The sequence below is a fragment of the Heterocephalus glaber genome, unplaced genomic scaffold (assembly GCF_053883595.1).
Source record: "Heterocephalus glaber isolate CG9 unplaced genomic scaffold, H.glaber_assembly_v1.0 deba00000122, whole genome shotgun sequence".
NCBI classification, from domain to species: domain Eukaryota; kingdom Metazoa; phylum Chordata; class Mammalia; order Rodentia; family Bathyergidae; genus Heterocephalus; species Heterocephalus glaber.
In genome coordinates, this window is record NW_028258138.1 from 3,308,783 (window position 1) to 3,335,148 (window position 26,366).

Sequence of the window (26,366 nt, forward strand, 5' to 3'; positions counted from 1 at the left end):
TCCTTATCCATTCATCTGTTGATCCACTCCCAAGATGCAGCTGTCCCGACTTGCCATCTCCCAGGCTTGTGCCCTGTGCTCTCATAAAGAAACAGGCAGGACAGGGGTGGTGGGGGAGGCCTGAGCCAGCTTTGGGGTCCTGGGGGGCGGAAAGTAGAGTCTAGCGAGGGGCAGTGCTGGGATGGTGCCTGGGTCTGGGGAGGGAGGCGGGAGATGACACAGGCACAACCCTGGTGCCCTGCATGCACCCTGGGGAGCACAGATGCCTGGCCAGGGGTCTCAGGACCGGAAAGCAACACTTCCGGGAGGATGGAGGCGCGGACGGGACCTCAGTGCCAGCTGAGACGCCCCAGGGTCCCAAGGCGAGGCTGGGAGGGACTCAGGCCCAGGGGGGCTGGGAGACCCCTCTCGGCCGAACTGTGTCCCCCAGAAGCTGTGATGTCTCCACCCCAGCTCTTCAGGGCCGGCCCCCTGGGGAGAGGGCGGAGCATTCGGAGGCAGCCAGGCAGGGTTGGCAGGGCTCCGGGAGACAGGCCTGGGGAGGGCGTCGAGGCACCAGGGGCTCCGGGTCACCCGCAGGAGGGGCAGAGGCTTCTCTCCCTGGCATCAGAGCGGTGGCTCTGGCCATGTGGCTGAGACCCCACTGTGACTTCCCTACCAAGGCCACCATCGGTGACCTTCACTTTGTCCAAAAATGAGACACACTGAACTTGTGGGGGTTTCCCCAGTACTGGGGATCAGACTCAGGGCTGCCCCACCACTGAGCCACCTCCCGGCCCCTTTTATTTTTTATGTTCAGGCAGGCTCTTGCTGCCTCAAAGGTGCCCACGTTGGGTTTGAACTTTCAACCCTCCTGTCTCAGCCTCCCAGGTGCCGGGATCACTGTGCCTGGCCAATAGTGGACTCCTGTGCCGACTCCAGTTTGCTGGATGTCCATGTGGCGTTATTCACAGTGGCCATGGCCGGAAGCCACCCACAGGGCCACAGGTGGGTGCGAGGATGTCCAGCCTGAGGACCCGACCCGGGCTGCTCCTTCACCCAGCAAGTGCCCCCCAGGCCACCTGCGTCCCAGTAAAGTCCCAGGCCGCCTCCACACTGCCTGGCAGGCGCCCTGGGTTCCCCTGCCTCAGGTTCTCCCTCTGTTGAACGCAGACAGTGAAACTCAGCAGTGGCTGAGTCGCCCGGGCTGGGCTCCCACTTGCCACCCTCCTGCCTCAGCCTCCCAGAGTGCTGGGATGGAGCTCACGAGGGGCTGTGATGGTGCCTCCTCCCCGAGTCCCAGCTGCCATGATCTAGAATCTCAATTTTGAGCCTTTAAACCCTTCCATGTTTCAATCTGCCTCCCAGCAAAGTGGCTGCAGCCACAGCCATCGGGAGCCCCGGAGCCCTGATTCCTGGTCCGCTTGGGACACGGACGCCCCTGCCCTGCTGTCCCCTGCCCGTCCTAGGCTAGGCTTGGCCAGGACCCTGTTGGTCCTGCAGCCCCTGGCTGGTGGAGGCCTCGCTCCCCCTCGGCCCTGTGTCCCACAGCTTCTCCACCTGCCTGTGTCCCCAGGGTCCAGGGTCCCCTCCAAGGAAAGCGTGCCCCACACAGGCCACTGGGCCTCATGGGACACCACTGTGGTGGTTGCCATGGGAACCGGCGGCTGCATCCACCTGTTACTTCCCATCCTCTGGGCCCCAGCAGCAGAACACGGACCAGGACAGACAGGATCCAAGTGAGGTCCAGCTACCAGCACCCCTGTCCGCAGGTGACAACCGCAGGGAGGCCAGCCTGGGGGACCCCGCTTGGCCCTGGTGCCCCTCCTTTCCCCAGAGCCCTGGCATTCCTCAGACACGGTCTCCTTGTTTAGCCCAAGCTGGCCTCAAACTTGTGGCAATCCTGCCTCTGCCTCCCAGGTGCCGGGATTATAGATGTGCACCACAGCTCCCTGCTGGCTTTCAGTTTTAAATTGATTTTGCCTTTGAGATGATCCAGGAGATTTGTACAGCTCTGAGACACTTCCTGTGACAGCCAGCAACCAGCTGCCCACCCTGCGCCTGACACTAGAGAGCTCGGGGCGTGCTGTCAGCAGGAGTGGGGACTCGGACAGAGAGGGGCAGGCGCAGCTTCGTCCCCTCTGCTGCAGTGTCCTGTGGTGATGAGAAGTCACGCGGACCTTGCAGAAGGGTGAGCTCTCAGCATTGCGCGGGCGCCACCGCAGGGCCCAGCTGGTGTTGGCCTGGCCCTGGGGCGTGCATCCATCTCCTGCTGCGAACCTGCCTCCGCCTGCCATCTGTCCTCATCTGCCTGTCGCCTACTAGCGGTGTATCACCTCTTCATTCAGGATCTGCCTACTGCTATCAGTCACCTATCACTTACCTACTATCCGTCCCCATCTATACACAGCCTTATCTCCTCCTAGCCCCTATCTGCCATCTATCTGCCTCTCACCTGTCTATCAGCTGTCATCTGTCTCCCACCTACCACCTGGTACAGTGGACCTTCCAGTTACCACCGGCCTGACATACGAACAACTTGGGTTACAACGGGAATGCACCAGGAAATGATTGGTGCTTCTGGTAAATTACGCACGTTATACAGCCCTTTTTTATTATGAAAAGGTTGGGTAAGGGGTGCTTTGAGAGGGCTTGGAATGCTTTATGGATATTTCCATTATTTCTTATGGGAAAAATAGTCTTGACTTGCAACCAACTTGAGTTACACCCAGCCCTGGAGAAAGAATTGAGTGTGTGAGTCAAGGGTCCATGGTATCTACCTACCGCCTGTCTCCACCTGCTGTTACTTGTTTACTGTCTCCCCACTGCCCCACCTCTCCCTGCCCACCCTCATCTCTGCCCTCGTCTGGGGGCGGGGGCTCCGAGGTGGGGTGTGGAGGAGCACGGGGAGGGGGACCCCAGATAGAGCCACAGCTTCTTTGACGGTGCCTCATTCCACCATTCTGGCTTCGGAACCGCACTAGCACTTTACAGACCTTTAAAAAGCAACTTTTTGTTTGTTCATTTGTTTGTTTTTTGGTACTGGGGATCGAACTCGGGACCTTGTGATTGCGAGGCAGGCACCAGAACCACTGAGCTAAATCCCTGGCCCTAAGAAGCAACTTTTAAATGACCAAACAAAGGGAGACCAGTGGGTAAATATTTGGGAGCCCGAAAACCAAATGGGAACAGTTTCAATTGACTTTTGTTGTTTTTAGTGCTGGGGATAGAACCCAGGGCCTCGTGCATGCCAGGCAAGGGCTCCACCACTGAGCTACATCCTCAGCCCTTTTTAAATTTTTTAAATTAATTAATTTAAATTAAAAAATTTAAAAGGGTCTCGCTAAGTTTCCTAGGCTGGCCATGAACTTACCACCCTCCTGCCTCGGCCTCCTGAGAAGCCAGGATTACAGGTGTGCACCATTGCCCTGGTTCCAATGGACTTTTACATGTTTGAGTTTTAAAGTTACCCTCAGTGGGGAGTGCAGGGCAAGAAGAACTAGAAAGAAAGATGAAAGGAAGGAAGGGAGGGAGGGAGGGAGGGAGGGAAGGGAGGGAGGAAGAAAGAGAAAAGAAGAAAAGAGAAGAGAGGAAGGGAGAAGAAAGAAAGACAGGGAGAGAGAGAAAGGAAAAAGTGAAGTAGGGAGAGAGGGAAAGGGGAAAAGAAAGAAAGAGGAGGGGAAGAATGACCCCAGGCAAGTGCCAAGGGCCCTGTGTGCCGAGTCTAAGTCTTTACTGTATTTTGCTTTCTAAAAATAAAGGCGAACTATTTGCTTTATTCAGGGCCAGTTTTCTTTTGTTGGCTTTGGTAGATGCTCGATTGGGTTCTTTGTTTTGTTTTGCTGTTTTTCAGACAGGGTCTTTCTATGTAGCCCAGGCTGGCCTTGAACTCCGCGATCCTCCTGCCTCAGCCTGCTGAGTCCCGGGTGACAGGTGTGCACCACCACATGCCTAGGGCTTCCCATTTGGGAAGCAGAGAGGGGTGCACCAAAGACTTTATTATCCCCACGGACCCAGCCATGCCCTGCTGGACCTACACGGACTACACATGCCTGCTTCCGTTTGGGCAGGAAATCCGGCCCACCCTACTTCAGTAGTTCAAGGCCAGCCTGAACTACATGGCAGACCCTGCATCCAACAATCAGAAACACAACAAAAAGACTTCTGTGATAAGGACAAACAAAAGTCTCTTCCTTGCCACTTCTCCACTTCTATTGGGCAATCATTTAACATTTCTCATGAAGGGCAGTTTTGCTACTGAACAACCTCATGGCTTGAGCGATCATGTTTTACTATTTGCTGACCAGGGACAAAAGTTATAACTGCAACAAAGTGAAAGAATTGGTTTGTGATCTTATCGATAGGATTGTGTCGTGGGCCCCAAAACATCCAACCCCGATATTTTGCAGAAATCTCAGCTGTGGATCCTCGTGGTTAGAGTCAAGTCACTTATTTGTTTGATGTGTTAAGGCTCTGTGGCCATGGAAGAGCGTTTTGCCCCAACACATAAAAAACGTGTTTAAAATCAGAGAGGTTGGGAGCCCTTCCTCTCCACAACCCTCCTGGGCTGGGAAAAATTCTTTTTCTTATCTCCTCAGGCCAAGACGTTAGACTTCATATTTTGTTTCTAGAATACTGCATGAAAAATTTTAAGCACCTTCTAATATTAGTCACATGGAAAGCACAAACCACTTTTCCAACAGCCCGAGGTTGATTATAAGACAGTTCCACAATTATCTCCTAGTGCCATGGCACAAACAGGAGGCTGAGGCAGGAGGATTGCCAAGCCTGAACTGCATAGTGAGACTGTCGCAAAAATCCACCCCACCCCCTAAAACTGAACAAAAGTGTTGTCTCCCAGAAAAATCTGTCACTGCCTTCAACTCAGGATGGTGCCCTTGGGTACTTAGCACAGTGATGCATACACACAGATATCCCAGTAGCTTTTGTTAGTAATGGCAGGCAGGCCGACTGAAATACCCCAAAACGCCCTCGGGGGGAGCCTTTGGAGGTCACAACTGTGGTGTGTGGTGCAGGTAAGGAGTTGCATGGATTGTTTTTGGCTTTCCTTTGTGTTTATTTCTTTTTCTTTTTGTTATTTTGACACAAGGTCTCCCTATGTAGCCCAGGCTGGCCTCAAACTCGGAGGCGATGGTCCTGCCTCAGCCTCCTGAGTGCTGGGATTACAGGCGTGTGTCACCATGCCCAGATATAATAAGATTTTTGAAACTCACTGTAAATGGTAAACAGTTGTTTGGGGTTCAGCCCACAGCAACATTCCTTTTAGATACAAATCCAGGGGGAGGGAGGAAAGCCCAGAGCTTGGGTGTTGGGGCAGGTGGGTGTGGGAATGGAATCCAACTTCCATGCTACCATTGTTGACCCATTTTGAAGCCCCGTGGGCGGTTACCCATGCTAACTGGCATCGATGTCCAGTCCACAGCAGCAGGATTCATGACCTGCTCTGCGAGTGGGTGGGCCATGTGACCATCCACATCAGGGGCCAGTGAAATCCAGAGCAGAGCTTTATTTCACTTTGTTTTTGTTGTTTGATAAGGGGGTCTCACCATGGTGCTGAGGCTGTCCTTATACTCACAGTCCTCCTGTCTCAGCCTCCCGAGTAGCTAAATGACAGATGTGCACCAGGTCTGGCCAAGAATTTGATTTCAGCCAGGTGTAGTGGTGCACACCTGTCATCCCAGTGCTCGGCAGGCTGAGGCAGGAGGATCACTGCAAGTTCAAGGCTAGCCTGAACTACACAGCCAGACCCTGTCTCAAAAAACAAAAACATTTAGGTCTTCAGTGATTTCCACAAAAAGAAGATGAAGTCTTCCATGTTTCCGCACGTACCTCTGACATCCATCACCCTCCCATGTCTTTTCGTAGTGGCAGATTTCCACTTGGCCTCAGCTCCCCTCTGCCTAGAGACCCTCCTGAAAGTGGGGGACCACAGGTCTCCTAGCCTCTGTGAGTCTGGAAAAGTCTTTATTTGGAGGGCTGGGGATTTAGCTCCATGGTGCAGCCTCCTGCCTTGCAAGCACAAGGTCCCAAGTTCGATCCCCGGTACCAAAAAAGAAAAAAGAAATGAAAAGTCTTTATTTGGGCTTCCTGTTTGAGAGATATTTTGGCTGGGTGTAGAATTTACATTGAGAGTTGCTTTCAGTTTTCATTCAGGTTTTCAGCTTTTATTTTTATCAGCACCTTTGTTCAGTACACAGTAATCACATTCCCAGGGAGGAGTGAGTGCCTGCACGGACACAGCTTCCTTGTTTCATCCTCTTCTTTCCCTCTCCCTCCCCCTCCATTGCTTGGCCCGCTTCCCATTTGAGAAAGATCTATCTTCCTGTATTGTCTTTTATTTCACTCTTTATTTAGACTTTGGGTTTCTCATATAAGAGAAGCCATATGGATTTCAAGCTCGCATGTTGATTCATTTCACTTAACATTACGATCTCAAGGGGTGTCCATTTTCCTACAAGTGACTCAAGTTTATCCTTCTTTATGGCAGAGTAGTACTCCATGGTGTGTAAATACCACATTTTCTTTACCATTCATCTGTTGATGGACATGTAGGGCAATTCCAAGACTTAGCTATAATGAGCTGTGTTGCTATAAACATGGTCATGCATGATGTCTTTAACTCCTTCGGGAAGATACCTAGAAGGGGAATAGCTGGGTCAAATGGAATTTCAAGTTTTAGTTTTTTGAGGAATCTCCATACCAGTCTCGGTAGTGGCACTACTGGTTTACCTTCCTAATGGATGGATAAATGAATCAGTGTGACAGATTCCTGCTGCTCAGATCACCCGCCTGGGCCTAATAAATGGCATATCACCAGCAAATCTGATATGAAATGGGTGTCACAATAGGGGGAAAGTTGGTATGGTAACTCATTTTCTCCAAACACCACAAGGCACAACCACACCGTCTTTGAATCACATCTAGACTTTCTGATGATTATACTCTATACAATATTATTTTATATCTGGAGCAAAGCGAGAGCGCCTTGGTAAACTGTGACAGTTGTTTTCCAAAAAGGTTACCTTTCTTCCTAATGCCATTTAGCTACAGTGTTTTCTATTCGTTTGTATTTGGACCAATTCAGGAAAAGGAAAAGTTTACCACTGATTTTTTTTCTGTTCAAAATGGAAACTAAAATTAGCCTTGTTGAGTCCCCAAAGAGGAGAATTGTATTTTTTCACTTAGTTTACATATTTACTTTTATCAAACAGAAAAATTAATCTGATTTTGAGCCACTAAATTTTCCTCTTTGATGTTTGAGAAGTAGGCATTTAGAGGAGGCTTTCTAATTATTGTTAATTAACAGACTTTTTTAGAGGATTTTAGGATTACAAAAAAATTTGTGCCAAGTACAAAGAATCCCCACACATCCTTGTTTCTTTCACCTTTCCCCTGCCCCTATGGCTTTCCCTATCACTAACATCTTGTATTAGTGTGGTGTACTTGGTACGACTGGTGACCCAGTATTATTATTATATACTAAAGTATATACACAAACAATATATATACAAACAATGCAGAAGGCTTCCTTCCCTCACCCTCCACCCTGCAGCCTGCCAGCATTCGCATTCGGCATTCATCGTTATCTGACTTCTTGATGACAGCCATTCTTTCTGGAGTAAGATGGAATCGCAGTGTTGTTTTCATTTGCATTTCTCTGAAGGTCAGAGATGTTGGACATTTTTCCACATACTTCTTGGCTGCTTATACTTCTGTCCGTTCATTTCAGTTGCCCATGGTTTTGGCTGGGTCTTTTATTTTGGGGGTCTAAGTTTTTGAGTTCTTTATATATTCTGGAAGTTGGTGCTCCGACTGAGGCAACATTTCCCCATTCTGCAGGTCATCTCTTCGCTCTGCTGGCGGTTTCCTTTGCTGTGCAGAAGCTTTTTAATTTGATGTGATCCCCTTTGTTGACTCCATGTGGTCTCTCGTGCAGGTAGGGCTCTTCCGCACTTTAAGGCTGCTAGCGGCTGTCCACTGGCCAAGTTTTCCCCACGGGAAGCGGAGTCTCCACTGACCTTGTTATCTCTGCTCCCGTCTTCCTGCAGGATGATTCTAGGTTTCCCTTCTTATCACTGCCTTGAAGCTCGATCACTGTAGGCTGGGACATAGTTTGCTTTATGATTCTGGTGCTTGGGGCTCACTGAGCTTTTTGAACATGAGTAGTATAGTTTATACCAAATATGGCAAGATTGTGCTCTTTATTTCTTCCTATGTTCCCCCCCCCCACTTCCCCCTGGGGACTCCTCCCCAGAAGGTCCCCTGGCTCGCTGATGCCTGGTTCACCGTCAGCCCCAACCCAGCTTTCTTCTTCTGTGTTTCATTGTTTATTTTTATTGTTTTGGGTTTTTTGTGTGGTTTTCTTGGTACTGGGGATCAAATTCGGGACCTTGCGCTTGCGAGGCAGGCGGTGGAACCCCTGAGCCAAACCCCCGGGCCGAGTTTTGGTTTTTTGAGTCAAGGTCTCACTATGTAGCCCAGGCTGGCTTCAAACTCTGGGCGACCCTCCTGCCTCAGCCTCTGAGTGCTGGGACCACAGGCATGTGCCACCACACCCGGCTACAGTTCAATTTTTGTTAGTTTTTATTTTTAAGTTCACTGACCTTTTCTTCTGCAATGTCTGAACTGCCATTAATATGACCCAGAGTATTTTCCATCTCGCCATGGAAGTTTTCATCTCTAGGAGTTCAATTAGTTTTGGCTTTTTAAAAAAATCTGCCTGCCATGGCTGTATGCTGCCCAGCCTTTCCTCTGCAGAGACACAGCCCCTCTCCGGCCTGCCGTCTACCGGTCTGTCTCTCCCAGATGGGTGCCGGGTAGATGGTTTTGCTCCTTGACACTCTTTCCGGAGAATTCTGATCAGCTGCCATCCATGTTTTACAGGGTTGGGCACTGGATGGTTCTGTATTCCTGCAGTAGTTCTTGAGCTTCGTCCTGGGACTCAGGCCTCTTGGATGCGGTCTTACCTTTCCAATTTTTAAAAATAAATTGTAATCTGTGAGGTAGGCATGGTGTCGCGTGGCTATAATCCCAGCACTTTGGGAGCCTGAGGCAGGAGGATCACAAGTTCAAGTCCTGCCTGGGCAACTTTGTGAGACCTGGCCTCAAAATAAATTAAATGGGCTGGTGATGTAGCTCAGTGTGAAGGCCCTGGGTTCAACGCCCAGTACCAAAGAAGTAAAATGAAAAAAAAAAAAAAAATTGCAGGGCTGGGGATTTAGTTCAGTGGTTCCACCGCCTGCCTCGAAAGCGCAAGGTCCCGGGTTTGATCCCCGGTACATACCTACCTACCTACCTACCTACCTACCTACATACATAAATAAATAGAACAAAATTGCATTCTCGCAATTTATACAGCGGACTTTCCAATTCTGTGACAGTCTTGTGCTTGCCGTTTAAGAGACCCTAAAAGCTCCCGTTTCCGGTCACATGACCAGCGCGTGCGTGCCACAGGTGAGGACCAGGGCAGGGCAGTCAGCACGTCCACCCGTTTCTTTCTTTGCGCTTGCGCTCTCTCGCTTTGCCTTTACGCTGTCAGGCGGGGTCAGTGCAGACTGGCGGAACGCTCTCCCTTAACGCTGGGCAAAGTGTTCCCACAACTCGGCCCGAACTCCCCTAACCGCGAAGCTGCTCTCTGGCCGAGAACTGGGCCTTTCCTTCCACGCATGCGCAGTCAGGGCGCCTGGAGGAGTCCAGCGCCCCCTGCTGGCCGCCCCCGCCTCTGCGCAGCCCTCCCCTCTCCTGGATTCCGCCTGTGTCCCTCGGCCCACGCAGGCTGGGCAGAGGCAGGGCTCCCCTGGGGTTTCCTGCCCCAGGGCCCACTGTCCTGTGCGGATCGTGCCTGGAGACGCGGGTCACACCGGCTGACAGGCATCCTGAACTCGCACCGCGCAGACTGAGCAAGGTGAGGGTTGACGGTACACAGCACAGAGCCCCGAGCCCCGCGAGGACTGTGGGCCTGGCACCTCGTCCCTGCCCGCGCGGCCGGCACTGTGCTGGGTGGGCTTGGGGGCCAGCACCAGGCTGCTCCCTTCCCCAGCTCGCTGGTGAGCGCCGTGGGAAGCACGCAGGGGTCACTGTCAGATGGGCACCGAGGTCGGAGGCTCCCAGAGGTCCTGGGAGACGTCTAGGTTCCTTGCCCCCGCCGAAACCTAAGTGGCCAGCAGCTCCTCTTCTCTTTGAGACAGGGTCTCACTATGTAGCCCGGGCTGGCCTCGAACTCACAGTAATTCTCCTGCCTCAGCCTCCTGAGTGCTGGGATTACAGGCGTGTGCCACTACACCTGGCTTGCCAGCTCCTCTTTGATTGTTGGTGCTGTTTTTGGTTTAATTCCTGGGTTAATATTTAATATTGCTTATTGTAAGTATCCTTTGTTGCTTGTATTTAGAACCCTTACGGAATGATTGGTTCTCAGAGGTGTCTTCCAGATACAGCTGGTCTTTAGATTTTGAGTCTCCAATGACTCTGAGGCTGTCTCATTTTCAGTACACTGGGAAGGACAACTGATTAGATCAGTCACAACACCTTAGCCCAAGTGATACAATCAGCATCAACAGTAGCATCAAGCACAGCTTAGAAAATAACAATTTGTGGTAGTTATTAATCTATCATCTTTAACTGTGCGAATTAGATCAAAATTAGCCCAAAATACATTTATAGTGAATAAACTCTTCAATATAGCAACGTTACCCTGTGGGATGGGGACTTAGAAGGAGTTGGGGAGGGAGGGACAGATAGGCAGAAGGATAGGGAAAGGTTAGAAGTGAGGCCAGAGGGCACAGGAAGATCACGCAAATTCCAGGGAACTGTTGAAGACAAGAGGAAAAGACAGAACGAAAGAACAAAGACAAGAACAGAACAAGCTAACAGCAGTAGGGAGGCTAGAAACTGTATTCACTTTCCCTTAAAACTAATGACAATCGAGAGAAGGAAAAAGAGACAAGAAAAGAAACCGAAGTAGGACATGAACAGGAACAAAAAGGGAGAGAGACGAAGAACAAGGTGGAAGAGTGAGAGAGCGAGAAAAGAAAAGAAAAAGAGAAAAAATAAACTTGAAAAAAATTTTAAAATAAAAATTAAACACCGCCTGCCTCGCAAGCACAAGGTCCCGAGTTCAATCTCCAGTACCAAATAAATAAATAGAAAAATTAAAAATAAGAGAAAAAACTAACTTTGAAAAAATAAAAAAAATAAAAATAAAGGGCCTCCTTCAGGGTCTGTCTCTGCTGTCACAATAGACAGAGTGGGCAGCAGTGTGCAGATCTAAGTCAGTGAGTCTCAGCAAGCCAGCAGCAGACCCGTGAGATTCAGGCAGATTTCTGGCTACAAGGCCCAAGTTGAGCTCCCTGTCCTCCTGCAGGGTTGAACTCTGCAAGGCTCTACTGCAGGTTCCAGCTGCCCTTCCCCTGAAGATAGTCCAGGTTCTGATGGGAGGTGGTGATCCCTCCAACTTACCAAGTACTGTGACCTGGTGTGCCTTTATTGCAGAGATTCTCTTCAGTTTTCCAGTGGGCTTCAGTTTTCCTCACGGAGCCTGAGAGACCCTCTCTCTGTTGTTCACTTCTTCTCTGTCTTCTGGAGCTCAGGACAAGGGCCTTTATGACCCCTGCAACTCTGCGGTGTGGGACCAGGTACCGCCTGGGGGGTGTGGCCCAAGTGCCCGGAGGTGGGGGGCAGGTGGTGGGAGCTCCTCTTTAGAGAGGAGAGACAAGTAGGCCCGAAGGGGGGCGGGCGGCCGTTGTAAGGACAGCAGCAGATACTTCCATGACAGAACACCTGAGAAATTTCATGAACACCAAACCAGCACTCCAAACAATTCTAAGCAATATCCTAGAAAAAGACAATGAAGGTCACAACTCCATGAGGCCCAACAGAGGGAAGCCACCAGGCAAAGTAAGAAACTAAAGGGAAAGGGGGAAAAATAAGAAATAAAAAAGCCAACAACAGCGAAGCATCATGACAAGGATGAGTCAATATCTATCAATTATAACTATCAATGTTAATGGCCTCAATTCACCAATCAAAAGAAATAGACTGACAGAATGGATTAAGAAGTAAAATCCAACAATATGCTGTATACAAGAAACACACCTAACTCAAAAGAAAATTCATAGACTGAAAGTAAAAGGATGGAAAAAAGTTCTCCACGCGACAGGAACCCAGAAAAAAGCAGGGGTAGCAATCTTATTTGCAGGCGAAGTAGATTTCAAACCAAACCTAATTAAGAGAGACAAAGATGGTCACTACATCCTTGTGCAGGGAACAATCCAAGAGGAAGAGATGACAATCCTAAATATATATGCCCCAAGCTATACAAAACAAATATTAATGGACATGAAAAACCAAATAAGCAGTAACACAGTTGTAGAGGGGGACCTCAATATCCCACTATCACAGATCACAGATCATCTAGACAAAAAGTTAACAATGAAATTCTAGAACTGAACCATGCTATTGAACAAATGGACTTAATAGATGTTTACAGAGTGTTCCACCCCACAAAATCAGAATACACATTCTTTTTGGCTGCATATGGGTCATTCTCCAAAATAGACCACATGCTAGCTCACAGGACATGTCTAAGTAAATGTAAAAGAATTGAAGTTACCCTCTGTATATTATCAGACCATAGTGCAATAAAATTGGAGATCAATGACATAAGAAACTGCAAAACTCCCGCAAACACATGGAAATTAAATAACACCTTCCTGAACAACCAATGGGTCACAGAGGAGATTAAAGAACAAATGAGACAGTTTCTACAAGTAAATGATAATGTCAGTACAGCATACAGGAATCTATGGGACACAATGAAAGCAGTTCTACCCGGGAAATTCATAGCAGTGAATGCCCATATTATGAAAACAAAGAGAACTCAGATAAATAACCTAATGTAGAACCTCAAGCTCCTAGAAAAAGAAAAGCATAACAAACCCAAAGCTCATACAAGAGAGGAAATTATAAAGATCAGAGCAGAAATCAATGCAATGGAGACTAAAAGAACAATACAAAAAAATCAATGAATCAAAGAGTTGGTTTTTCAAAAGAATAAATAAAATCGATAAATCTTTAGCCAACCTTATCAAAAATAGGAAAGAAAAGGCTCAAATCCATGTAATCAAGAACAAAAAAGGTGAAGTCACAACAGATCCAGCAGAAATCCAGAGGATCATCAATACCTACTTTGAGAACCTGTACTCTAATAAAATGGAAAACACAGAAGAAATGGATAGATTCCTAGATACGTACGAATTGCCAAAGATAAATGAAGAAGATATAGAAATTCTAAACACACCCATTACAATGAGTGAAATTGAAAATGTAATAAAAAATTTACCAACAAAGAAAAGCCCAGGTCCTGATGGCTTCACTGCTGAATTCTAGAAGACATTTAAAGAAGAACTACCACCATTACTCTTTAAACTGATCAAGGAAATTGAAAGGGAAGCAAAGCTTCCAAATTCATTCCTGGAAGCAAGTGTTACTTTGATCCCAAAACCAGGGAAAGACCCAACCCAAAAAGAGAACTACAGGCCAATCTCCCTAATGAACATAGATGCAAAAAATCCTCAACAAGATACTGGCAAACAGAATATAGAGGGTCATCAAGAAGATCATACACCCTGACCAAGTCGGATTTATCCCAGGGATGCAAGGATGGTTCAACATACATAAATCAATGAATGTAATACACTATATTAACAGAGCCAAGGACAAAAGCCATATGATCATCTCAGTAAGTGCAGAAAAGGCATTTGACAAAATCCAACACCCATTCATGATAAAAACCCTACAAAAAATTGGAATAGAAGGTCTTTATCTCAACCTGATTAAGGCTATCTATGAAAAACCAACAGCCAACATCATACTAAATGGTCAAAAACTGAAAACTTTCATGCTAAAATCAGGAACAAGACAAGGATGCCCACTATCACCACTCCTGTTCACTATTGTTCTGGAAACATTAGCCACAGCAATTAGAAAAGAGAAATAAAAGGAATAAAGATAGGAAAGGAAGAAGTTAAACTGTCATTATTTGCTGATGATGTGACACTTTACATAGAAGACCCAAAAAGCTCAGTCAAAAGACTTCTAGACTTAATTGACAGATTCAGTAGAGTAGCTGGATATTAGGTCAGCACTCAAAAAACAATAGCCTTCTTAAACACAAATAACAGACTCACTGAGAGAGAAACTAGGGAAACAATTCCTTTTACAATAGCATCCAAAAAAATGAAATATCTAGGAATCAATCTAACAAAGGAAGCAAAAGACCTCTACACTGAAAACTACAGCACTCTGAAAAAGGAGATCGAGGAGGATATACGAAAATGGAAAGACATCCCTTGTTCCTGGGTAGGGAGAACCAATATAGTGAAAATGGCCATACTTCCAAAACAGCTATAGAGGTTTAATGCAATGCAGATTGAAATTCCAACAATATACTTCACAGAACTAGAGAAAACAATCAAAAAATTCATTTGGAACCAGAAGGGACCTACAATAGCAAAAGCAATTCTAGGCAACAGAGACATGGCAAGGGGGTATCACAATCCCCAACTTGAAACTATGCTACAAAGCTACTGGGATAAAAACAGCACGGTACTGGCAAAGAAACTGACCAGAGGATCAGTGGAATAGATTAGAAGATGCAGAAACAACTCCAGACATACTCAGCCACCTCATCTTTGACAAAGGAGCCAACCACCCTCATTAGAGGAAAGATAGCCTATTTAATAAACGGTGTTGGAAAAACTGGATTTTGACCTGCCAAAGATTAAAACGACGCATATAAAAAAAATCTAGACCCATATCTATCACTATGCACTAAACTAAGATCGAAGTGGATTAAAGACCTAAATAGTAAGACAGAAACACTAAACTTGCTGGAAGATAAGTTAGGTAGAACTCTTTTTTTTTTTTTTAAGTAGAACTCTTGAAGACATTGGCATAGGAAAAGACTTCATGAACAAAACCTCAGCAGCACGGGAACTAGCAGAAAGAATCAACAACTGGGATCTCATCTTATTAAAAAGCTTCTGCACTGCAAGAGAAACCACCAACAGAGCTAAGAGACAACCTACAATGTGGGAAAAAATTTTTAGCAGCTGTGTCTCAGACAAAGGACTACTGTCTAGAATATATAATGAACTGAAAAAAATCATACCCCCAAATTCAAAGACCCAATCCAAAATTGGGCATCTGAAATGAACAGACATTTCTCAGACAAAGAAGTAAAAGCAGCAAATAAATATATGAAAAAAATGTTCAACATCAGTGGTCTTTCGAGAGATGCAGATGAAAACAACACTGAGATTCCACCTCATCCCAGAAAGAGTGGCTGCTATCAAGAAATCAACCAATAACAAATGCTGGCGGGGGTGTGGGGAGAAAGGAACCCTTCTCCACTGCTGGTGGGAGTGCAGACTGGTGCAACCACTGTGAAAATCAGTGTGGAGATACCTCAAAGAACTAGGACTAGAGGTCCCATTTGACCCAGCTATCCCCCTGCTGGATATCTTCCCAAAAGAATTCAAAGAATCATACCACAGCAATATATGTGCACCCATGTTTATAGCGGCACAGTTTGTAATAGCGAAAGCTTGGAAGCAGCCCAAGTGCCCATCAACTGGAGACTGGATAAAGAAGATGTGGTTTTTTTATAAAATGGAGTACTACTCAGCCATAAAGAACCAGAAACTAGAGACATTTACAGCTAAGTGGATACATATTGAGGCCATCCTCTTAAGTGAAATAGGACACACATGTGTCCAAATAGTTTCTCTAGAGTGAGAAACTGAAAGTGTAGATAAGGATGAAAATGATTAAAATGAGTAATTGATAATTCGAAATAGGAAGAAAAGGTCCAAAGGTGTAGGGGTGGTGGGAGGGGAAGGGGAAAGGAAAGAAGGGAAAGGAAAAATTATGAGAAAGAAAAAATGGAAACAAAGTCTATGTAAATAGGGAAGGGCGAACAAGTAATGGGGAAAAAATAAGAACCAAGATACATGATGTACAGGTACAAGCACCCAATGATAAATGTTAACGTATTGTATACCTAACGTACCAATAAAAGAGTTTAAGGAAAAAAATAATAAATGAAAGTAAATATGGATTGAGATTACATGTGGTAGGCAGTGTGGTAGGTGCTGGATAATAGTTGTCACTAATTGACTTCCATATGTATTACGTGCTTGATTCCATTTAATTTATAGAATTCTACAAATAAGATATTACTATTTTTTTCTTTTTTCTTTTTGGTACCAGGGATTGAACTTGGGTCCTCGCGCTTGCACAGCAGGTGGCAAAACCACTGAGCTAAATCCTCGGCCCAGGTATTACTATTTCTACCTCTACAAAGTCGGCCTGCTTTGCTCAGTACTATGACTTTGGCACCCTGTAAACAATTAAGTAAATAAATAAACAGTGTGTGGACAGATGAATGATGGGTGATGTCCAGGGATCCAGACAGCACTGCTCAAGGCTGCTCATCCTGCGGCAGAGCCAGGATTTGAATTCAGCAGGGTGGTTACTACACACTAGGCTCTGCCACACTGGGGACTTGAAAAACTTGTTGAATCATGTTGATAGCTCATAAGAATTTATTAATCTGATGTTTTAAAGGAAATGTTTTGAAAATTAACAGACTCATCACGCCCTACTCTTAAAAGTGGAAATGGCCTAGAATTTCAATAAAGGTGAAAAAATCAGTCACCACCTAAAACAAAAAAACCTGATGCTGTGTCCTCATCCACCTTAGTCAGTGGATCTGGCACCACACGACTTCCAGCTCTTCCCAAAGTCGAAATGACCATGACAGGGAAACATTCAGGACAGTGCAGCTAAAGACACTCGGGAGAGAGGGCTCCAGAGCCGCTGCAGGAAGAGGCCAGGACGGTGGGAGGAGCGCGTTCAGAGCCAGGGGAGGATTCTGCGGGGATTCATGGCAATGCGTCTTTACTGTACTAGGGTTTTAAAATTAAAATCTTTACTGAATTCATCGATCATGACTCATCTAACAAGCACATCCACTTCCCACAGGGTGGGCTGAGCACAGAGCAGCAACTGAAGGTACAGCACCTTTTATTTACCGTTACACAGACGATGTGACAGGAAACACACCTGAATGCCCTTCGAGACCCTACAGGAGGTCACAGGCGCCGCAGCCTCTGGACAGGGACTGAGGAGCCGCGAAAGGTGCACAGGACCTGCCTCCCCGTGGAGTGCCCAGGGCGGCTTCACGTGGGTCACAGGGAGGTGCTTGGCACACAGCATTTCCCTGAGACAACACTTCGCCCGCCGGAGCCCCGTAGCTGCCCCATGCCACCTGCACACCCGCGCGTCACACCAGTCCACGGGCTGGCCGAGAACCTCGAGATTTACCAATTAATAACCGAGGCCGAGTCGCGGCACATGCTGGCCACGCAGTAGATCGATTCCCCCTTCAGGAATCCATCCATCCAGCCTGGATCAAGCCCTGGACACTGGCGTGGGTGGAGGAGTGGCCCGGCTCCCCTCTGTCCAGGTGCCTCTTCTGTCAGGAGAGCAACACCCCATCCACCAGCGAACAGTGCTGTATGCAGACTTCGAGGCTGGGTGGGCTGAGTGGTACTGAGTTTCTCATATGCACATCGTAGCACCTGCTATAAGAAGACCACCTTGCCTGCCTCCCCCAGGGAGTCCTGTGCGTCCACAGGGGCCCGGGAGAACTCAACTCTCCTGAGTGTAAGCAGACGGAGGCAGCACGTGGGGACCCCAACCTCAATTAGGTTCTTCGAAAACATCGGACATGGCCTTGCTCTAGGCACAAAAACGACTTCTGTAAAAAAATAAAAGTGAGCCCTAGCAGGGCTGTGTCTCAGAGGGAAGGGGAGTAAACGGGGAATGCGGGTGAGGTTTCAGCGAGAGCCCAGGCCTGTCTGGCTTCTCCTCTAGGTCGATGCCTGCAGTTTCTGCAGAAGCAAAGGGAAACTGTCGGAGTCTAAGAAACATCTCGGATCCCCAGATCCCCGCCAGGACTTCTTAGTCTGGAGAGAAGAGACGATATTTTGGAAAATACATCAGCCCTAGCCTGAGTAGGCTGTGAAACTACAATGCAGGAAGCAGCTAATTATATACATAAATAACATAAAAATAAGTATAAATTAAAAAGCAGAAAGGTCGCCCACTGAGTCCCGCAGAGCGGAGAGGCACATGCGGACTCGGAGAGGCTGTCATGGTGCAGCCTCTGCGGGCCGGGCCCACTGCCCAACAGCACGGGTTGCCCACCAGTTCCGGTCCGTCCTCAACAGCTTGCTGCTGGAAGCGCTGAAGCAGGCACGTTTTGTGTGGCTCCGACCCCTCCTCATGGTACCGCAGCCGGCTCACTCGCTTCCCGGTGCATTTTCAGACAGGATCTCACTATGCAGCCCCAAGCTGGCCTTGAACTCAAGGCGACTCTCTGGCATCAGCCTCCCAAGTGCTGGATCACAGAAGTTCCTTACCACACACGGCTCTGCTGCTCATTCGCCATGTCTTCAGGATGGCACTGGTAACGGAAGCTTGGGGACGAAGGTGACCAAGGACATAACAGCAAGTGCATCCTCTCAGTCTGGTTAGCATCAGAGGGACCAGAATAATCCAGCTGCACTTCCTTCCGCCTCAGTGTCAGGGACACATGGCACACACGTGTGGTGGCGTGTCCCGCCGTGTCCTCCTTCCATGTTTCCGCTGCTGAGCTGACCTTCGCCTGCTTCTGCACTGTTTTTTTTTTTTTTTAGTACTGGGGATCGAACTCGGGTCCTTGTGCTTGCGAGGCAGGCGGCAGAACCACTGAGCTACATCCCCGGTCCTGCTTCGGCATTCGGAAGACCCTGGCTTCTCCCTGGGAAGAGCCCACCGTGTCCATACTCAAGAGGAAACTGGTTTTCTTCGAACACATCGACCTTTGGAACTAAGGCTCACAGGGGAAGAAAACACGGGTTTCCTCCCTGTGCTTCAGTCCAGGGCTGCAGCTGAGCTCAGCCACAGTAAATACATGTGGTGGCAGGGAACCTGAGAGGCCCTGTGGAGCCCAGGGCCCGGTCCTTCCGCAGCTCGGCCAGCAGCTACGCTGAGCCACAGCGCAAAGGACTCGGTCATGTCAGACACACTTAGAACACGCTGGCCACACAGGGGCTGGAAATCCAGTGAAAAGAGAAGGGGAAGCTACTGGAATCAGTTGGCGAACACCCCAAGGCGCCTCTTCTGCCTGCCTTGGTGGCCTTGCAGGACCCTGGCCCATGTGTGTCGCATTCTCACACTGCGTCTCACCTATGGCCGCAGGTGTTCTACAAACCGGACCCAGCTCATATTCCAGACAGAGCGGAAGTTCCTTTAGTTTCGATCTGCTCGTGCTAAAATTCGGCTGCAGTGTGAGCTGCCCACTGCGGTGCTACCGGGAGGACTCAGCTGGGTTCTAAGCAAGAACTGAGCTCTAAAGGAAACAACGAGACCCCTGTGTTCCTCCCGGAGCGGCGCCCAATTCGGGATCCTGCTTCTCTCCCCACGTCCAGGCCCCGAGCTCTGTGCTGGGCTGGGCTGTGGCCCCAGGTTGGCCGTGCCACCTGCTAAGACAGATCCGGGATGGGATGGGGTTCCGAACTCTGGCCTGCTGCGCCGGGCTGGGTGTGGAGATGGTTCTGCAAAGCTGGCCGACCTCCCTAGGATGCAGCGATTTGGAATCCAGCCATCAAGCCAGAGCCTGGGGCCCTGAGGGATCACAGCGGCTCAGTAGCTGTACATCTGCGGCTGCTCCGCCGGGGCCTGGGGTGGTGCTGACGGCTGTGGGGGTGCAGGGGTCTGCGCCGGGGGCAGCACGTCCGTCTGGGGCACAGCCCGCCACGTGAGCGGGTGCTGCTCGCCCAGCTGGTTCCCCAGGGGCGTGATGGAGTTGACCAGTGTGGTCAGGTTGATGAAATGTGCCACAGACTGCGGACTCGAGGCCTCGGGCTGGGGGTGGATCTGGACCTCGCTGGGCCGGTTGTGCAGCATGGCGGATCCGCTGACGGTGTCGAAGGTCACGGTCAGGATGGAGTTGTCCAGCTGGAGCTGGCGTTCAGGGGTGGTGAGGTGCCCCACAGCCACTGGCTGCAGGTTGGTAAACTGAGTCCCGGCCGCAGTGGTGATAGGCGTCACAGTGATGTTGGTCAGGCCGACGGAGCTGGACGGGGCGGTCACGCTGGGGTCGCCCAGAGTCACCACCACCTGGAAGAGACAGCAAGAGCGTGAGCCGGTTCTGCTGAAGGGGGCGTGGACTCTGCTGGGGCGACTGTGCCCCGGGGTGAGGCCAGAGAGGCAGGCATCTTCGGGGAAAGAGGAAACTGAGTCAGCCTTCCCAGACAAGCTAACACGCTAGAAATAAGACTCTCGGAGGCAATGGGGCAGGATGGAGGATTGGCTGAGTTTCGCTGGCTACAAAGACAAGAAAACCAAGCCGGAAGGCGACGGGAAGTGGCCTCTTCTCTACCCTCCTCTAAGCTCCCGGCTGCTGGGAAAGGAGCCTGCTGCACACGGCCAACGTGCCTGCCGGGCCGGCAGCTAAGGGAACAGAAGCAGGACGACTTGGGCCATGTAAGCGAGGATTTCTGCAGGCAACATCAGCACCCCAAGAGGAACAGAGGGCCGCAGTTAGACAGACTGAGGAAGATGCGTGGCCTGACTGAAGTGAAGAAGCTGAGCACAGTGCTGGCTTCACGGGAACCCTCCCTGCAGGTCCCTGGGGTGGGCGGCTCCAGCTGTCCCTGCGTGACCACCAGTGCCAGGGCTGCCCATCTGCACTGCAGGGACACACTCCGCAGGGACCCTCCAGGATGTCCCCAACTGCAGCCAAAGGACCTCCCGTTGCTATTAGCAACTGCACGTGGGCCAGGGCAGGGCTTCTATGAAAACTGGGACCCAAGTGCTGATTCCACCCACAGAGCCCTGGCACCCACCAGGCGGGAAGGCTGGCGCCCTGCGGTGGGGACCCCACGCCTGCCTGCACCGACCTGCTGGATGCTCTGCACGGCCGAGCTGGTCTCGTCAGCCGCGCTGCCCGGGAACTCGGGCTCCTTCTCCGAGTATTCGCTGAAGGCGGCGGCTTCCTCGGGTGCCGGCCCGCCAGCGTCCTCCTCGGGCTTCTGCTTCCGCTTGTGGCTGCGCTTGGCAGCTTTCACGTGCTTCCCTTCCGCCAGCTCCTCCTGCTCCACGCTCAACTCGGGCTGGGGGGAGATAGGTTTCAGCCCCGTCAGGTCCTCCAGCCTTGGGAGGCGGGAGGGGCCGGCTACAATTTGTGCTCAAATGTAAACATCTTTAAAGACCAGTGTGTGTGTTGGAGGTTCTGGGGAGCGAATGTGGGGCCTTCCCACTGAGCCACAAACCCAGCCATTTTATTTATTTATTTATTTTTATTCTTAACTTCTTTTATTGGTACATGTTAGGTATACAATACGTTTACATTTATCACTGGGTGCTTGTACCTGTACATCATGTACCTTGGTTCTTATTTTTCCCCCATTCCCTGTGCACCCTTCACCCCTCCACCCTTCCCTATTTACAAAGACTTTGTTTCCATTTTTTTCTTTTCTCATAATTTTTCCTTTCCCTTCTTTCCTTTCCCCTTCCCCTCCCACCTCCCCTACCCCTTTGGAAATTTTCCTATTTCAAATTATCAGTTATTCATTTTAATCATTTTAATCCTTATTTACACTTTGTTTCTCACACTAGAGAAACTATTCGGTATTTACACGTGTGTCCTATTTATTTCACCTAAGAGGATGGCCTCAATGTTCATGCATTTAGCTGTAAATGTCTCTAGTTTCTGGTTCTTTATGGCTGAGTAGTACTCCATTTTATTAAAAAACCACATCTTCTTTATCCAGTCTCCAGTTGATGGGCACTTGGGCTGTTTCCAAGCTTTAGCTATTACAAACTGTGCCGCTATAAACATGGGTGCACATACATCACTGTCGTATGATTCTTTTAATTCTTTTGGGAAGATCCCCAGCAGGGGGATAGCTGGGTCAAATGGGACCTCCAGCCCTAGTTCTTTGAAGTATCTGCACACTGATTTCCACAGTGGCTGCACCAGCCTGCACTCCTACCAGCAATCAACCCCAGCCCTTTAAAAAGTTTTGAGTCAGGGCCTCACCGTGTCACTAGAGTGCCCAGGCTGAGCTCAGACTGTGATTCCTCCTGCCTCAGCCTTCCAGAGGTCTGGGATAAAAGCTAGTTTTTAAGGCCACAGGGAAAAGGGAAATGTTTCTGCCCTGGGAACAAGGAAAATGCTTTCCAATCCAATCTTTCTTCCCCCAAGGCTGAAACTAATTCATGAGAAAGCAGGTTTGGATTTCGGTGGTTCTGACCACAAATGCCCTAGACATCTCCTTTTGGGACAGTGAAGTGGGACCCTCTGCAGAAACGGCTTGCGGGTCCAAGGGCTGGGCCTGGACGGCCACATGCTTGCTCGGGCCCAGCCACCCTGGCAACGCTGCCTCGCCGGTGCTTTTTCTAATGAAAAAGACCCTTTCCCGGGGAAGGGGACAGAGAGGGCAGGAGCCTGGAGACCTGGGATGCAGCACCAGCTCCCCATGGGGATGTGCTCATTCTGTGCTGCAGACACCAATGGATGAAAACCAGGACTGGCCCGGCGGCCCGGCCTGAGGCCATCTGACGCAGCCGTGCTGGGCTCAGGACCTGGGGTGGAGCTGAGCTTGTGAGGGACCACCCTGCAGCACAAAGCTGGCACCCGGAGTGCACACTCCACACCGCACGGACGCGCTAGCTGCCCGGACGGCCTGCAGGAGGCCGACCCAGGCAGGGTCCCCGGACAGCACAGGCGGGTGGGGCCCCAGGCACGGCCTGCGCTCACCTGCACGATGCCAATGGACGAGGCGTCGATGGTGGTCGTCTCGGGGAGGTGGTCCAGGTCATCGATCCTCACGGCCAGCACCTGAGGGCAGCGGGCGGTGAGAGGACAGAGGGGACCCCTGGCCCCACACCCTGGCTTCCAGTCTCCCAGCCCCTGTCCACGTGGGGACGGCTCCTCCTCTGCTGTGGCCTGGGCAGCTGACTCGGGCGCCCGTCGCTCCCCAGCAAGGCCGGGACAGGAGAGCAGCACAGCACCTGACTCGCAGTAGCCTCAGCTGTGGGCAAGGTTCCCTTTCGTTGCCCTGCCCGGCCTTCCCTCCCTCAGGGCAAGGAGGTGTCCCTGGCTGCAGCACTCACCCTGTGACTTCTGCCTCCGGCCAGCTCAGGGTCCTGCCCGAGGCACCCAGGCCTGCCCTTCCCTGTGCACATGTCACAGTCACGTGGCAGGGGAGTGGACTCTCGAGGGACAGCCAGGCCAGACCAGGGAGCTGCAAACACCTGTCTTCCAGGTTCCGCATCCCAGCAGCTGCTCACTGTGTAGCCAGGCTGGCCTTGAACCCAGAGGGACCCTCCTGCCTCAGCCTCCTGAATGCTGGGTTATAGGCGGGCACCACCACACCAGACTAATTTTTGCTCAGCTAACAAAAGTAGAAATGGCCTGGGGATGGGGCTTCTTTAAAAGAGACAAAGGCGACTGCTGCTTCGGATTTACACTCACTCTGGCTTTCAATACAGGAAGATCAGAGCCGTGGAGGCTCCTGCAGGTCCCCAGCGGCTGCCATTTGCAATGCAGCAGTGCGGCCCGCAGGCAGCTGAGGTAAGGGCAAGCAGGGGCTCTCAGCCCGCTCCTGGCTTGTTTCCTTGACGCACAGAAGCCCTGAGCGACTGCGGGCGGACCCAAGGCCCCTCCGCTCACAGCCCTCTCGCTCCCTGCCCTTGCGCTCAGACACCTCCCCTCCAGGGATGAGCTGCCGCCCACCTTTCCTTCTTTCCAGTGCAGTCCATTATTGATGTCCCTGACTTTTTGTGTGCAGTGCTGGGGACTGAACCCAGGGCCTCCAAGTCTTTTAACTTTGACCTTGACGCTAAGGGGCTAAGTTGCCTCAGCTGGGCTAGAAGCTGCAGCCTTCCTGCCTCAGCCCCTCCAAGTGTGCATTGGCTTCCCCCACAGGCGAAGGGGAGGCGGAGCTGGGCCAACTCACCTCGGGGTGCTTGCGTCGCATGTGGCGGCTCATGGAGGCGCGGGTCGACACCTTGGTCCCGCATAGCTGGCAGCTCTGCGCCTCCACCTTGTCGTGCGTGAGTTGCACGTGCTTCTGCAGCATGTACTCCGTCACATACTTCTTGTCGCACACGGAGCATGTCCACTGCTTGCCCACTGTGAGGGCGCAGACACAGGAGGGACAGACAGACGGACGAGGGTGGCAGGTCGGCCCGGGCCCACGGTCCTTCCCCCCCACATGAGCCGGCTCTGCCCCCTCCCCAGGACCTCGTGCACCAGGTTGGGCCCATGACAAGCGTGGCCCAGACCCGTGGGCAAGCACTGTCACACGGACACCTGAGGGAGGGGCTCGAGGCTCCAGGCCGCGCACGCCCCTACCTGTGTGGATGAGCTTGTGCGTCTCCATCGTGTTCCTCTCGCTGAAAGTCTTTCCACACAACTCACACATGAAATCCTTAATCCCTGCGGGAAAGGGCATGTTGAGTCTCATGTGTTTCATAAGCATTTTAGTTTTCTTTTTTTTTTAATCTTATCAAGACAGGGTCTCCTACCTAGTCCAGGCTGGCCTTGAACTCACTGTGTAGCCCAAACCACCTTGAACTTGCAGCGACCCTCCTAACAGCCATGCAGCCCTACACCTGGCATAAGTGTTTTACCTACACAGTAAACATGTCTTATCTCTGGTAACCTCCAGGGGAGGGGAAGAGGAGTGGCCAGAAGATGATACACAGACACACACTCCACCCTCGTGTGCATCCCCAGCCCACCCAGAAAACTGACTTGAAAAGCCTCCTCCCTGCAGGGCCAGCTCCCATCCAAGCGTAAGGAGGGTGGAAGGCTGAGAATGCGGTGTGAGCAGATCCCGCATCCCAGGAGCAAGGACCAGGGTCGGCGTGCATGTCCACCTGTCCACACCCGACTCAGCCCGGACAAGAGGCCTCAGACAGCAAAGGTGGGGCAGGGGGCAGAGCTGATGGATGAGAGCCTGGACCTGCCTGGGGGACGTGAACTCAGGGCATCGAGGGGACGCGTCCTGGCCACGCTGCACTTCCACTCCTGGCAGCACAGCAAGGTCACGTGCATGGCCCGGCCTCGTCCATCCGTCCGTCCATCCGGGGACACAGGGCCAGTTCCTCACCTGGGACCTGGGTCTTGGAGTGCGAGGGCCGCAGGGGCGGGTGGGATCACGTGGCTCAGCCCACCAGAGGCCGTGTTCCAAACCCAACACAGAGCCCGGCTGCTCAGGCTTGGGAGGCCCTTCCTGCATACCTCAGGGCTGGGGGACGGGCCCACGGCCGGCCAGCACGCTGAGCTGGGGCTGCAGGCTCCCTCGAGATCCAGCCGAGGGGAGGCCGTGCACGCCCACCGCGCTCACTCAGTGCAGGCCAGCAGGCGAGAGAGAGAAAAGCCGGGCAAGAGGACGCCACGTCCTGGGTGCGGATCCCCTGTTCCCAGGCGCAGAGGAACCCAGTGACTCCTCCTGCACACTGTGAAGACTGAGCAATTTGCTAAAGTTGCAGGATAGGAAATCAACATACAATGTTGGCACAGTCGAGCGAACTTGTGATCCCAGCATGCTGGGAGGCTGAGGCAGGAGGGCAGCAAGTTCGAGGGCCCCATGGACACCTCAGTGACTCAGCGAGACCCTGTCTCAAAAACTTAAAAGAAACACTGGCCGAGAAGGAAATCACGAACGTGATCCTATTCCTAATGGATACAAATGCAAAGCCAAACCAAATACCTAGGAATGCATTTAACCGGGAAGCAGAGAAAATTACATTCAAAACACGGAAGGAGACACCAAAAAACGCGGAGGGGCCCTGGGCGTGGGGGAGACTAACGTGGCTGACATGTCCACACTGCCTAAAGCAGCTCACAGCTCCGGCCGCCCCTCGCCACACCACATCGCTCTTCACAGCCCGAAGTCCACGCGGCCGGCACCAAACACACAGAACAGGCCAAGCAATCTGGACCGAAAAGAACAAAGTGGAGGCCAGACCCGCTCCACTTGAAGACATGCCAGGGTGCAACAGCAGCGCGACATAAATGCACACGGGCTGGGCCAGGGACGTAGCTCACGGCGCTGTGCCTGCCTCACAAGCGCAAGGTCCTGAGTTCAATCTCCAGTACCGAAAACCAGACAGACAAAAGAACCCACACTTGGACCAAGGGCAAAACCCTGATCCCAGAAACGAAAGCCGTCCAAGCCAGTGCGCGAGGGCCAGGGACACCCGGGCGGGGACAGCCCAGGTGGGAGGGCCCCTCGGAAACAGGGAAG

The 26,366-nt window shown here is 50.9% G+C and overlaps 1 protein-coding gene and 1 long non-coding RNA gene across 4 annotated transcripts in view; one reads left to right on the forward strand and one right to left on the reverse strand.

Moving 5' to 3' along the window:
* The window catches only part of LOC147830313 (uncharacterized), a 10,020-nt gene extending 4,732 nt beyond the window's left edge, over nt 1-5,288 (forward strand). Inside the window, exons 2-3 of the long non-coding RNA XR_015451364.1 lie at nt 863-987; nt 1,556-5,288. This is a non-coding gene — a long non-coding RNA (uncharacterized LOC147830313). The remainder of the gene's footprint in view (nt 1-862; nt 988-1,555) is intronic.
* An 11,777-nt stretch (nt 5,289-17,065) lies between these two features.
* Prdm15 (PR/SET domain 15) overlaps nt 17,066-26,366 on the reverse strand; it is a 38,173-nt gene continuing 28,872 nt past the window's right edge. For all 3 annotated transcript variants that reach the window (XM_013071363.3, XM_087211406.1, XM_087211405.1), the window contains 5 exons: nt 24,467-24,550; nt 24,069-24,244; nt 22,868-22,948; nt 21,006-21,218; nt 17,066-20,223 (listed from right to left, as the gene is read on the reverse strand). In XM_013071363.3, the coding sequence (XP_012926817.1) occupies nt 19,747-20,223; nt 21,006-21,218; nt 22,868-22,948; nt 24,069-24,244; nt 24,467-24,550 (1,031 nt within the window). In that variant the 3' untranslated portion in view covers nt 17,066-19,746. The remainder of the gene's footprint in view (nt 20,224-21,005; nt 21,219-22,867; nt 22,949-24,068; nt 24,245-24,466; nt 24,551-26,366) is intronic.